The following is an 11,904-nucleotide window of genomic DNA, read 5'->3' as shown; positions in this document are numbered from 1 at the left end:
TTGGATTTCCACACCCCTGCCTTAAATCAGTTTTTGCCGGAATCCATGTCATCGACAGCGCCGGAGCGGGTCGATCGGAAAAGAGAGAGCATTTTGAGAGTAAAATTAAGCGAACCACTAGTGGGGAGCACTACCAAGAGACACACTTGAAAGTTGAAACTTTTGAAACTCCAACATACCCTCTGTTTAATGATATTAATCATGTATTATTCCAAACACTAATTACATAAATTAAATTAATCATCCCAAAGGGGACCAAAATGTTGGTCATGATAATGCTTGCCGGAATCAAAGAATGAAATCTGGGAGAGTGCATGATGAACCTACTAAACCTATAAGTCTACCTGCAAGAACAAGACTTTGAGAATGTCGGCAAATGGAACAACAACAAAAACCTTGTAATTAGAACTTGGCCTTTCCAAAAATGAGATCTCTTTTCTTTGGCATCCAATGGTAGATCATTGACTTAATTTTTATTTAATCTCTTAATTAGAGATTATAATTTAGAGTTAGACCCACAAGCCCACCTTGCTTTATATGTACTTGGGAAGAATTAGAGATGCTCGTTTTGCCACCAAAGCTAGACAGCTCAACATTTTGAGTTTAGACCCACTAAATCAAACCTTAATTCTTCATTTTTCCTTTTTAATATAGACAGATCATTATGCGTTTAGCCGAGCCACTATGAACTAGCTAATAGTGTGGGTACAATTTCCAAGCTTTGTCAATTTGCAACACAAATCTTCTACGGGGCGCTTCCTTGTCTTGCTTGTGCTGTGCAGACATAGGGTCACGTGCAATGACCGTCTTATCTCTGCTCGGGCAAGGTGTTCAGATAAGGGTAAGGCGGTTAATGCACGCTGCCTTGTGTCTGTACAGCACGGTAGGACGAACAGCCCGCGCCACAGAAGATCTGGATCCGTCAACTTGTGAATTGGCTTCAACCAAAAAAAAAAACTTGTGAATTGGCTGATCCACTCGTGGTCTATCAGATTTAAGTTATAGACCAGTAATTTGATTGGCCCTTTATAATTTATGGGAAATACTTCTCTAAGCCACACCCCAAGGGGTCAGCTTAGTTGACAAAGACTAACTACTCAAATAAGAGGTCATGAGTTCAAACCACCTAAGAGCCTATCCCCATCCACTAATCCCCCCCCCCCTTATTATACAAGCTCTTAATCCATAAAATAAAAAAAAAATACATCTCTAAGCCATTAAGGGAGGTACAGTAGCATCTCTCTCTCTCTCTCTCTCTCTCTCACATGAAATGAACTTATCATTTTCCATGTATGAAATCGCTCCGTCACACCTCACTGCCATCACTTCAACCATCGGAGGGAGGGTATGTAATAGGGGTGTCAAAAGCTGGCCCGCACAGATAGATCTGACCATAGCTGATCGATTAAAGCTTGAAACCAGATCTACCAGTTAGTAAACAGCCAGGTGTTGGACCTTGACTCATTATATTTTGCCGTTCTTGGTCTATGAAGCGCTTAAGCACCTAATATGTACATACATGACCGTGCACAAGAAGTGGATTTTTTTATTTTTATTTTTTTCTGATTGTACGACTTGGAGCCAGAACCGTAAAGCTAGCTGATCCGACTAAGCCGCCGGATCAATAACCTGTTGAACCATTGTTGCAGAAAACTTTGAAAGCACAAGTACTGTCCGGATCACGGAAAGGTATTATGGACAGAAAGGTGCGGTTAGTGGATAAACACCAGCGATAGTCAAAGTCCACAAGATACCCACAGGTGTGGTGTGCAGCTAATGTGGTATTTGTGGTGTCTACTGTTTACTCCCCATGCTTATTGCATCAATTTCATTTCTAATTTTCTACTTTATTTTCATGCCCTTTTCTAGAGCTCCTCTACGGACGGTGCGGGGGTGCATTGGAAGATGTTCGGCACATCTTTACAGTTCAACTCGTGGTCGATGTGCTGTTTGGATGATGAGAATAAATGTGCACCATCAAATTGAAAATCCTTCTCTCCATCGCATGTGCACCATGTTCAGATTTACGCATCCATCCTCGCCATCTGAACAGTACCTCGACTACGTGTTGAGCTGTAGGAGTGTGCCGAATATCTTCCCACGCACCCCTGTGGCATAGACCAACTTGATCCCTTTTCTATCCCAAATTAAGGGTGTTAATTAAGGACTGAAATCTAAAACTAAAATCGAAACTCGCTGTGAATTTTCATGAATTTTTGACTCAGTTTTAATTTTGAAAAGTGAAATTCATTTAGTTCAGCTAAATTTGGTTGTACAATTAGAATCGAATTGAACCAAATAAAATACAATCCCTATAACCTCGAACCAATATCATGCTGAACTCTACAATTATGTAACTTTGTTGAGTTGTGTGAAATTACCTACTACAGGTTTCTTTGTTGAATTGTGTAAAAAGGTTTGAACGTACCAAATATGACATTTTAGGACTGCATCTTCATGAGGTCGTGAGTTTCTCCCAACTTAATTTGTTTCAGCTGATTATTTCCGCTAAATAATCGAGGCCATAAATAAACTGCATAGAACCAAACCAAATCGATTCAGTTTTGATTTTGAGAATAGTATCCGATTTCAATTCGATTTCTTGATCCCAAATTCCTATGAAACCATTTTGTAGGGAGGCTTTTGAAACCATTAAGATTACATGGAAATCCTCAAAAGATGGGAAAGGATGGAAAGCAGAAAGCTATCCCATCAAAAAATTCAACTGTTATCGTAGAATTAAGACCAAGAACAAGTTGGTGGCTGTCTTATCACATTCCACACAACTTCTCTATTCTTCTGTTTTACTTTCTTTCAAGGAAAAAAATTTCATACCAACCACCTTCTCAAAATCTTCCAGATTAAAACAAAATCAGAAGACCACCAAAATTTTCATGTCTCATACAATAAATCCGAATGACAAGGAGGATTTGACTTAAATTGAGTTCTTCAATCTTCACCGCACTGTTCAATCCGGAATTCATGGCAGGTTGGAGGTTAAACAGTGGGACGAGTTAAGGATTAAGAACAATGCCAAGTCAACCACGAGCAGGGGTTTTTAGTAATTAGTATTGGTAAGTATCGAGCAGGCCATAGGTATCAGTCTCCACCTATATCAATACAAATCAGCCGATCCAACCGATACTGATTCCTCAAACCATGATCACGAGGGAAACAGAAAGATCATCTCAAGGGTGTCATGGTGAATTCTTCTAAGAGTTCTAAGACGTATTTGCCAAGGTCTATTGCTAATCATAGCATAGACCAAGGATCAATTCCTGTTTCACAGTGTGGGATTTATGCTTCCCGGTTCCCTCAATTGAGCAGGCTGCCTAGGGAAGGGGGGGGGGGGAGGGGAGGGGAGGGGAGGTTTAACTTTAGAGCCTATCCTTTCCTCCACTGCATTGTTAGCCACCTTCGAACCTGGTGGAACAGAAGGCCACACTAACAAATACAGGCATCCGTCACGCTAAAGCAAGCAGAGTTGGGCTTTCTGGATGGCCATTTATTGTGACTGACAATGCGACAAACCATTAGTTGTAAAGAACCTATGAACTGATTCCTGTTTTTAATTTGACCAGGATATTCCTCGGTAAAATTAATCGAATGGTTCTTTAATCCAAATAGCACAACAATATAACATACCATTCCTATTGTCCCATAGGAACGGTCAACACACTTTTATACCTTTCCTTTTCCGTGACTCTTATTGCCAGAAACCAGACTTGAGATCAAACTTACTGAAAATTCTATCTCCTGTAATCGGTGTAATCCAGAGTAGAAGCGTCTTAACAGTTGGGAACAGGATACATGATCCATTGAAGAGCATCATTGAAAGGCTTGTAATTGTTAACTAGCCTCAGAACACCATGTTCCTATCTCCTGTAATCCAGAGTAGAAGCGTCTAACAGTTGGGAACAGGATACATGATCCATTGAAGAGCATCATTGAGAGGATTGTAATTGATAACTAGCCTCAGAACACCATGTTTCTAGCCAAAGGGTTCGAATCTGGTAAGGATACTGTCCAATGACTGGAGAGTAATGGTGGTAAAAAGAAAAAAAGAGAGAGGTGGGGCATGGGAATTAAGAGAACAGATCCTACTTTGGTTCACCTAGTACTAGTAGTCTATTATTGACACTAGAAGGCGGCCTCAAAGCAATACATTTGCTGCTAGGATGTTGAGACCATCAAAATCCTAAGGCCCTTGTGTAAATTGAAAACTGAATCTTTGGCATTTGATTTTATCCTGTTCAGTTTCTAAACATATTTGGATGGCAGGGCCTTTGGGAATTTGTACAGGGTACCTCCAGTCTTCTTCCTTCATTGATTTGTTTGAATTGTGTGTGTTCTTCAAATCTACCTAGCGGACAAGTCTTGCCTACTTTTGGTTTCTGCTATCACTATGTACCATCTTTGGAGATTTCAAAACATTTTTGCATTTCAAAATGTCACTTTCTCCCAGGCTTTGATTCAATGTGTAATTTATAAATGGGTGGCTGATCCTGCTCTTTTAACTGATCCCAATTCCCAGTAATGATTTCATGCCATCTGACTTAGTATCAAATGTTATCCTTCGGTGGATCATCCAATCTTTATTTGTGATGGTTTTTTTTACTCTAATACTGGTACTGTAAGATAGGGTAATGTTGTTTCATTGAATTCAAAATTATGTGCTATTTCTATGAGTTCTGTATTTTCAGGGAGTTTGTTGGCACCAAAGGCCATAAGTATCCATAGGATCTAAAACAAGCTGGAAAGAGGGTACTGAAAGGTAAACGTGTGGGTGAATAACAAGGTTCAATGGTTAACTCTGGGTCATCAGGCTGGTGACCTTGAAACTTGTCGAGTTTCTAACAATTTTTTTTCTATTTTGTTGATGACAGTTGAAACTATAAGTTCCAAGGACTCATTTTTTGTTTCAGCAGCAACTAGGGTAGCTATTAAGGTTAGATTGTTTAAGTCATCTGGTACCTTACTTTGTGTTTAATTAATTTTCTATTTCCTTCTTACCAAAAACAAAAGTCCTTAGTTTCCGTCTCTTTATGACCAGAAAAACTCACTCGCGGGGACGGGAGCTGGGTTGGCTCCCTACCGGCTGAGGGCATTAGCACTCGACTGATAGGGACAGCTCAATCCGAGCTACAGCTAGCCTTGACTCAACTGATCCACCATGGGAATACCAATGAGAGCCTATTCAGTCAGATCAAGAATGATGATATTTTCTTCACTTGGGGGATAAGTTAGTTACAGGGAAGGAAGAACATAGGGAGAACTCACGGCATTCATTCATGGGGATTCGACAGATGTCTCCTATCTGCAAGCAATCTTGCGTTATATGTCTGAAGGCCCAACACGAGTGACCAAGCTGTGTAGGGCAATGGTGCAGGTGGGTTTCACCAATATCATAATACACCCCATTCAAAACTTCAAACATTGCCCAACCCTACCCAACTCCCATGTGAAACAGGCATGAGACTCCAATTTCACTTTCTAACCTTAACTATCAATGTCTAACCCCATTCTCCCCCCCCCCCCTCCCCCTCTCCTCAAAAAAAAAAAAACAAAAACCTATAACTATCAATGGTAATCAACATTGATATTTAGGATAGGGTAAAATGGCCACGTGTACTCTAAAAATGGTAAAGCATCAACCTATAACACATTTTTTCCAATGATAACCAAATTTGTCTGTCACATGTGTAATCTAAAAATGTACAAGACAATGACAGCTTTTGAAAATGACATAATGATAAGTCACTTAGATTATTTTCCTACCTAATTTTGAATAACTTTTAGAAATAAGACAAGGACAATCAAAAGGTTACAACTTCTCACATCACTACTTTGGTGACTACATATATGCTCTTAAAAAGAGTAAATGAGAAGAGTACAGACCCTTACCCATTCCTGTTTATAAAGTAAAGAATCCTGACCCTTACACTCCAAGGCAGGGAGCATAAGGGCATAAGTGGGCTATATTACTAGCCTTCTAGTTTAACCCACCTCATTGCCATCCTAGGAACACCACAAGGTATACAAACAATAATATATACTTGCTATGGGATATACCGAGATTCTCCCCATGAGACCATTCATGCATCACTTGAAACATGGCTACCTTAAAAATAAAACTAATGAACAGAAAATACAAATAAAATCAAATAGCAGCAATATGATTTTGCTCAATGGAGGGGATTTAGACATCGACTTAAAAAGCACCTATAGTAATTGATGATGAAATATGATTAATGCAGGATATAAATGCCCTATACCATGTGGGAAATTCCAAGCCCCACAAAATAAGTATATAGAAAAGCAAGGAAGAGATATGACATGACCCACCCCGACTGCTACAAACAGAAAACCTGAAACAATGCAAGACTCAATACAAAATTTTGGACAAAAAGGAAAGAGAAGTACAGGGGGGAAATGAGACAGTTAAATATATATATATATGGACTACCACTGGGAGTGTACCTCAAGTGCTGCAACACCCGAAAATTTATGGGCATCTACCACTTGAAACACCTAAGACTCTTGACTACTTGCCAATTGGAAGAAGATGGTGCCAGCTGGGTGAGATGGTGTCCTCATAAGATGTGATTTCAAGTAGAACCAGTGCGGACATAATACCAGTGACAATACGACCAGAACTGTGACTGCTTCACAATCACAGCCCACTCCCCCACCCAACCCCAATTCCTCCCATACAGTCAACTTCTTTTTCTCTTTCTTTTATCTGTAAGAGAGGTCTGCACCCATCTCTGCAAAGTTAGCAAGGTTTGTGGGCCATCACCACCCACTTCCTCAATGAGACGAAAAACAAACCGGACTCCATGGCGCTGATGCAAGAATTAGTAACAACCCCAACAAACCCCGACTCCTGTTGGTGAAAATGGTAACGACCGGACACATGGTTTGCAATCCCAGACCCCCAACTCGACACACCCAAATGCATGCAGGGACTTCTAAGAAAGAATATACCGAGCAGCAGCTGTATCAAACAGAAATGGCTCGACTGATGGCCGACTTGGCCCATTCGGCAGATTCCTTAATCAAATGGTCATCAGAGGACAAGCATTCATTTAAAAAGTCTCTGCTTGACACAGATTGCTGAATCAAGGGACCAGCATTACTACCCAATGTATCAGCTAGATCACCCAAGACTCCAATTGCAGTCTTGATCACCACATCATCCCTGAAGAAAACAATGGAGAGGTAATCAGAAACAGAAGAATCAAACATGTTCAGGGGGGTGGGGTAGCTAAAAAAAGCAGGATAGAATCCAGTAAACCCACATGTCTTTCTCCATGTACAAGCTCTCCAAGAACTGAAGGATATGAGGGGCAAATGGCATCAGTAGCTGGGTCTTAGGAGAGTTCTTAAAGCCTTGGAATATCCCTGAGTATGCCTCCAAAATCCCATTTCTTAAAAGATTGGTGTACTCTGCCATTTCATCATCCGCACCTGATGCATGGACAGATAGTTCTGCTGCACTCTGGAGCATGGGCATGGCATACATCAAGTACTTCTCAAAGTTTTCTCCTATTGCCAAGGCAATGTCACCAAAGCAGGAGAAGATTGGAGGCTTTACAGATCGGTGCAACTGGTTGCTAGACAAGTCCTTGAGAAGCTGTGTCATAATTCCATCACAGTAAGGCAGTACTTTATCCTCTAATGCCCTGCATATGTCCCCGACCACACCAACTGTGATAGCGCAGACCTGGTACTCTTCAAAATTCTGAAGACCCATTTCCAAGTATTTATAAAACTCAGGCATATATTTTACAAAATCTGCGCCTATAGCATAAGCCAATGCTCCAATAGCAAGCATGGCCTCCTCATGCACAGTGGCGCTTCTGCAAGCAAAGACCCTTAAAAAGAGGCCCATCATTTGGTCCACATACTGCATGAAGACATACTTTGTTGGCTCAGAGCCCCCCAACTTCTGTATCATGACCTGCAAGCATCCGCACAGAAGACCTTGCAATTCATTCTGCTTTTCCCTCTCATCAGAGGAGAGTTTTTGTGACTCTAGTGTCTGGTGGAGCTCTGTCATGATGATAGGAACTAGTTGCATAACCATCAAGGCTGTTTCATCCGAAGAACACCTCATAACTTCATTTAAAGTTTCGTAAGCAGCAGTTCGGAGGCGTGATTCTCCAGCATCTTCTCGATGTGTCACAGTTAGAAGAGCTTGGACTATATCCTGGAAAAAGGGAGTTAATGGGGAGGATGACGAGCCCACATCCTCAAAACCTTGTGCAAGGAAGTAGAGAGCACCACAGGTTTTCTCAGCAACATTGGGAGAATCCTTCATGCTCTGAAGCAGAACCGTGATTATCTGTTGGCAGTTTGCATGGGTAATAATAGGTGTGTCCACAGTTGAACCATGAAGGAATTCAAATATTCTCCCAAGGGTCCAAGCAGTGGTGTCCTTCACATGGTTGTTTGGGTCCTTCATCAAGGCACTGAGCATGAAGTTTAGAGCAACATTAACAATAGATGTAAGCTTGTCCGGCGATGGACCTTCCAAGATAGAACCAAATGCATAAGTGGCTGCTTCCCTCTGCCGCCATTCTGGTTTTGTTATGTTCTCTTGAATGAATGGCATAACAAGTGGAACAATGTCATCTCCCACAGTTCGTGCGACCAAACCTAAACATGTTCCACCAGCCATTGCAAGGTTCCATGCTCCTTCATCCTGATCCTGATCCTCCTCCTGCTTAAGTAGTGTCTCTAGTAGCAAAGGAACAAGAGCAGGGAGTGCCTGTTTGATAAAATAAAAGCATGGAATATCAGAGTCACCACTGAATTCACCTCCATATTCTTCTATTATATCTATCTCCTCGTCACAGATTGAGCTCCAGAATTCGATTGCCTGAAGAGCAACAGGCTCTTCATCTTCCTTCACTGCCTTTGCTGTGATGTTAAAAATGTCCTGTATGTAAGGAGCAAGCTTATCATAATAAGTTGATGAAATAGAGACCAAGCACTCAAAAGCTGCCTGCCGGATCTTCACTTCAAAAGACAAAGTTGCCTCACAGACAACTCTCATTATATAGTCACGTTCCATATCATTGGAAAAATTTGCCTGAGCAAAGCTCAGAGCATTATACAATGCTCGGGTGGCAGCAAGCCTGACGTCAGTATTTCCCTCAGAAGAGTTCATTCCCTGAACCACAGCTGTAAGTATCTTATTTACTTGATCTTGATCTACCACATCTGGAGAAACTTCCTCACACAAGTAACCAAGAGTTTCAAGAGTGGCCTGCTTCACATGAGGTGGAAGTTGGTGAAGGTTTGACAAAAGTGCTCCTATCAACTCAGGCCACTGGTTATGTGGCAAATCAATTCCTGCAACCTTTGCTATGACTTGAGATGCAGTTGATCGAGCATCATGTACAGGAGATGAAAGGGTTTGCAATAGGCACGATTTGATCTGAGCCTTCACAGATGAGTCCAATGCTAACCATCTCTGTACAAGTTCAAACTTCCTATGCTGTTCTTTTGCATCCAATGCATTTTTGAGGATTAAACCAGCTAATTTACGGCTATCAACAGGTTTCTCATCATTGGCCAATTCCCCAGAAAGAGAGAACAGAAAACTGGGAAGGTTTTGCTCCTGGAACTGCTTTAGGCTTTCTTCTGCATGCTTCCGTACAGTACCATCTACCGATTGTGCATTCAAAAGCAACATGGTTACTTCCATCGCCATCTTGGATCTGGGAGTAAACAATAATAATTAGTTATGTCAACTTAAAGAAGTCAAACACACTGCAACTGAAATTCTTTATTCGCATACCAAAATTCAAATCAAAAGAACAGATTTTAAAGGGTAAATATTAAAGACTAGGACACCAAAAACCAAACAAAATCAATTGTCCTCCTGATAAACAGAATGCCATAATCCACATCAATTAAAGTCCACCTACCCAGAGAATAACCCAGAAATAGCAGCAGATGATGCAAAATTAATGGATCTTAAAAAAATGAGGAAAGGTGTGGTAGAAACCAAACTCGTTTAACAGAGTTAAGCCACAAAAGGCCCAAATCCAGAATCCTTTCCAAATAAACGAACAGCCTATTGCCTAAAACTAACACCAGCTGTTATTTCTCATCACACAAACAGAAGCATACAAGGATCCAAGGCATCATCTATCAGATAGTGTCATAGATCTGGACCTTCCCCAGAAAAAACTAAGATGAGAAGATAGAGAGACATTCCCAAATCAATCATACTAAGACACTCGAGCTTCCAAGTTCTAAATTTTGTTGTCTTTTTTTTCTCCTTTTAATAGGGATGGGGTTTCGGGGAGAAAGGAACTCGATATACTCCATACAAACGTAAAGCGAAAGATCAACCGCTGCAAATATGAGCTATCCGGAAGAAAAAAAACACACATCAAGTGAACCAATAAGAAAGCAATATCATATGGTAATGCAATGAACTAGAATCAAACCACAAAATATCCAAATCTGTACACCAAAAATCAATAGCTAAACTACGTTCAGCTGCGATCGATTGGTTAAAGTTTGTTGATCCAAAAGAAGGGAACCACATAAAAAAACTCTTTAAATCGAAAAAGGTTGAATCATTTGGTTAGAACAATTTGATCAAAAACCCTAAATACCAAGCCTCTGTATTAGAGAAAACCACTAAACAAGCAATTGAAATCGTAATCGGAGTTTCTACCAAAAAAAAAAAGAACAGAAATCATAATCGGAATCAAAATTAAATCACAACTGGAAACTGCGTAAAAGAAAAAGAGTTGCGCAGGACATAATTACATAAAAATGAAGATCAATGCCGAAAATTTTGTAAACCAATAATTAAAAACCGTTGTTATCAGTAAGAGATACACGACAACTTACAAGGATTTGAATGTTAATCACCTCGCAGGGATAGATCTCTGAACAACACCAATCGAGAACAGAGATACTGGAGACGAATATCTGAAACCCTAGAGAATAAGAAGGGTATAGATTATAAGAAAGAGAGTGTAAAAGTGAAAAAAAAAATGGAATTACGAACCCTATTGTTTATATTTCATCATTCTTTTTCTTTTGTTTTTTTGGTGAAAGTTTATATTTCTTCCAGTCGAATATTGGATTTAGAGTATTGGACCTTTTATTTCATTTTTCATATTTTTAAGGAATATCTTAATTGTTATTACTATAATGCCCTTTTCCTTTTTAAACCCACACTCTCACACTCTCTACTACTCTATAAGGAGTTTAGGGTTTTTTTTTTATTTTTTATAAGGAGTTTAGGGTTTCAGCTCCCGTATGCTCCCATTGGCCAATTCCCATAGGTAGGGAGTTGGCCCACAAAAGGGCATGATGCTCCCACTACTGCGGTCATGTACTCATGTATGTAGTCTTAAGTCTAAACCCCCGTTTCGTGGAGAGAGGGGTGTCAAAAATTGGCCCGCCTCGGTAAGCCTGACCTGAACTGTTTGGTTGAAACCTGAGCGTGATTCTATGGATTACTAAACATGTCTGGCTCTATTAACGGGATAAAAAAAGAAGTCTGGCTCAAGCACCAACCGATTAACCTGTTTAAGGATCATTATGAGTTCTGATCTGATTGGTCAATTAGTTCGTTTAAAGCCTGATTATGAATCGATAATTGATCGATCGAATAGAAACATGTCAATACCATCACCTATGAAGGCCTGATTATCTAAATAAGCGGACAATGCAATACCTTAAATTGGTGAGGACCGGTTTGGCCTAATCAGTTAACACCCCTAGCAGAGAGATTGTTTCCTTATTAGAACCCGCAACCACTAGATCGTGATGGAGCAACATTGTTATTGCACCAAGACCAAACTCTAGTAATCAAGTATGAATCGATTGATTCAAAACAATCAAAATCGAATTGGGATATATTGCAGT

At 40.3% G+C, this 11,904-nt stretch overlaps 1 protein-coding gene across 1 annotated transcript; it reads right to left on the bottom strand.

Annotated features, from left to right (window-relative positions):
- Positions 1-6,157: 6,157 nt before the first annotated feature.
- LOC122664172 (importin subunit beta-1) lies at positions 6,158-11,000 on the bottom strand. Its single transcript, XM_043859879.1, has 3 exons — positions 10,879-11,000; positions 7,302-9,728; positions 6,158-7,201 (listed from the first exon to the last, which is right to left on the bottom strand). Exons 2-3 carry the CDS (start codon positions 9,719-9,721, stop codon positions 7,003-7,005), a joined length of 2,619 nt encoding a protein of 872 aa, XP_043715814.1. The 5' UTR covers positions 9,722-9,728; positions 10,879-11,000; the 3' UTR covers positions 6,158-7,002.
- Positions 11,001-11,904: the final 904 nt, after the last annotated feature.

This window comes from Telopea speciosissima, chromosome 6 (assembly GCF_018873765.1).
Source record: "Telopea speciosissima isolate NSW1024214 ecotype Mountain lineage chromosome 6, Tspe_v1, whole genome shotgun sequence".
Classification (NCBI taxonomy): Eukaryota; Viridiplantae; Streptophyta; class Magnoliopsida; order Proteales; family Proteaceae; genus Telopea; species Telopea speciosissima.
The sequence above is the reverse complement of the archived record's forward strand: the minus strand, read 5'-3'. Positions and strand labels throughout refer to the sequence as shown.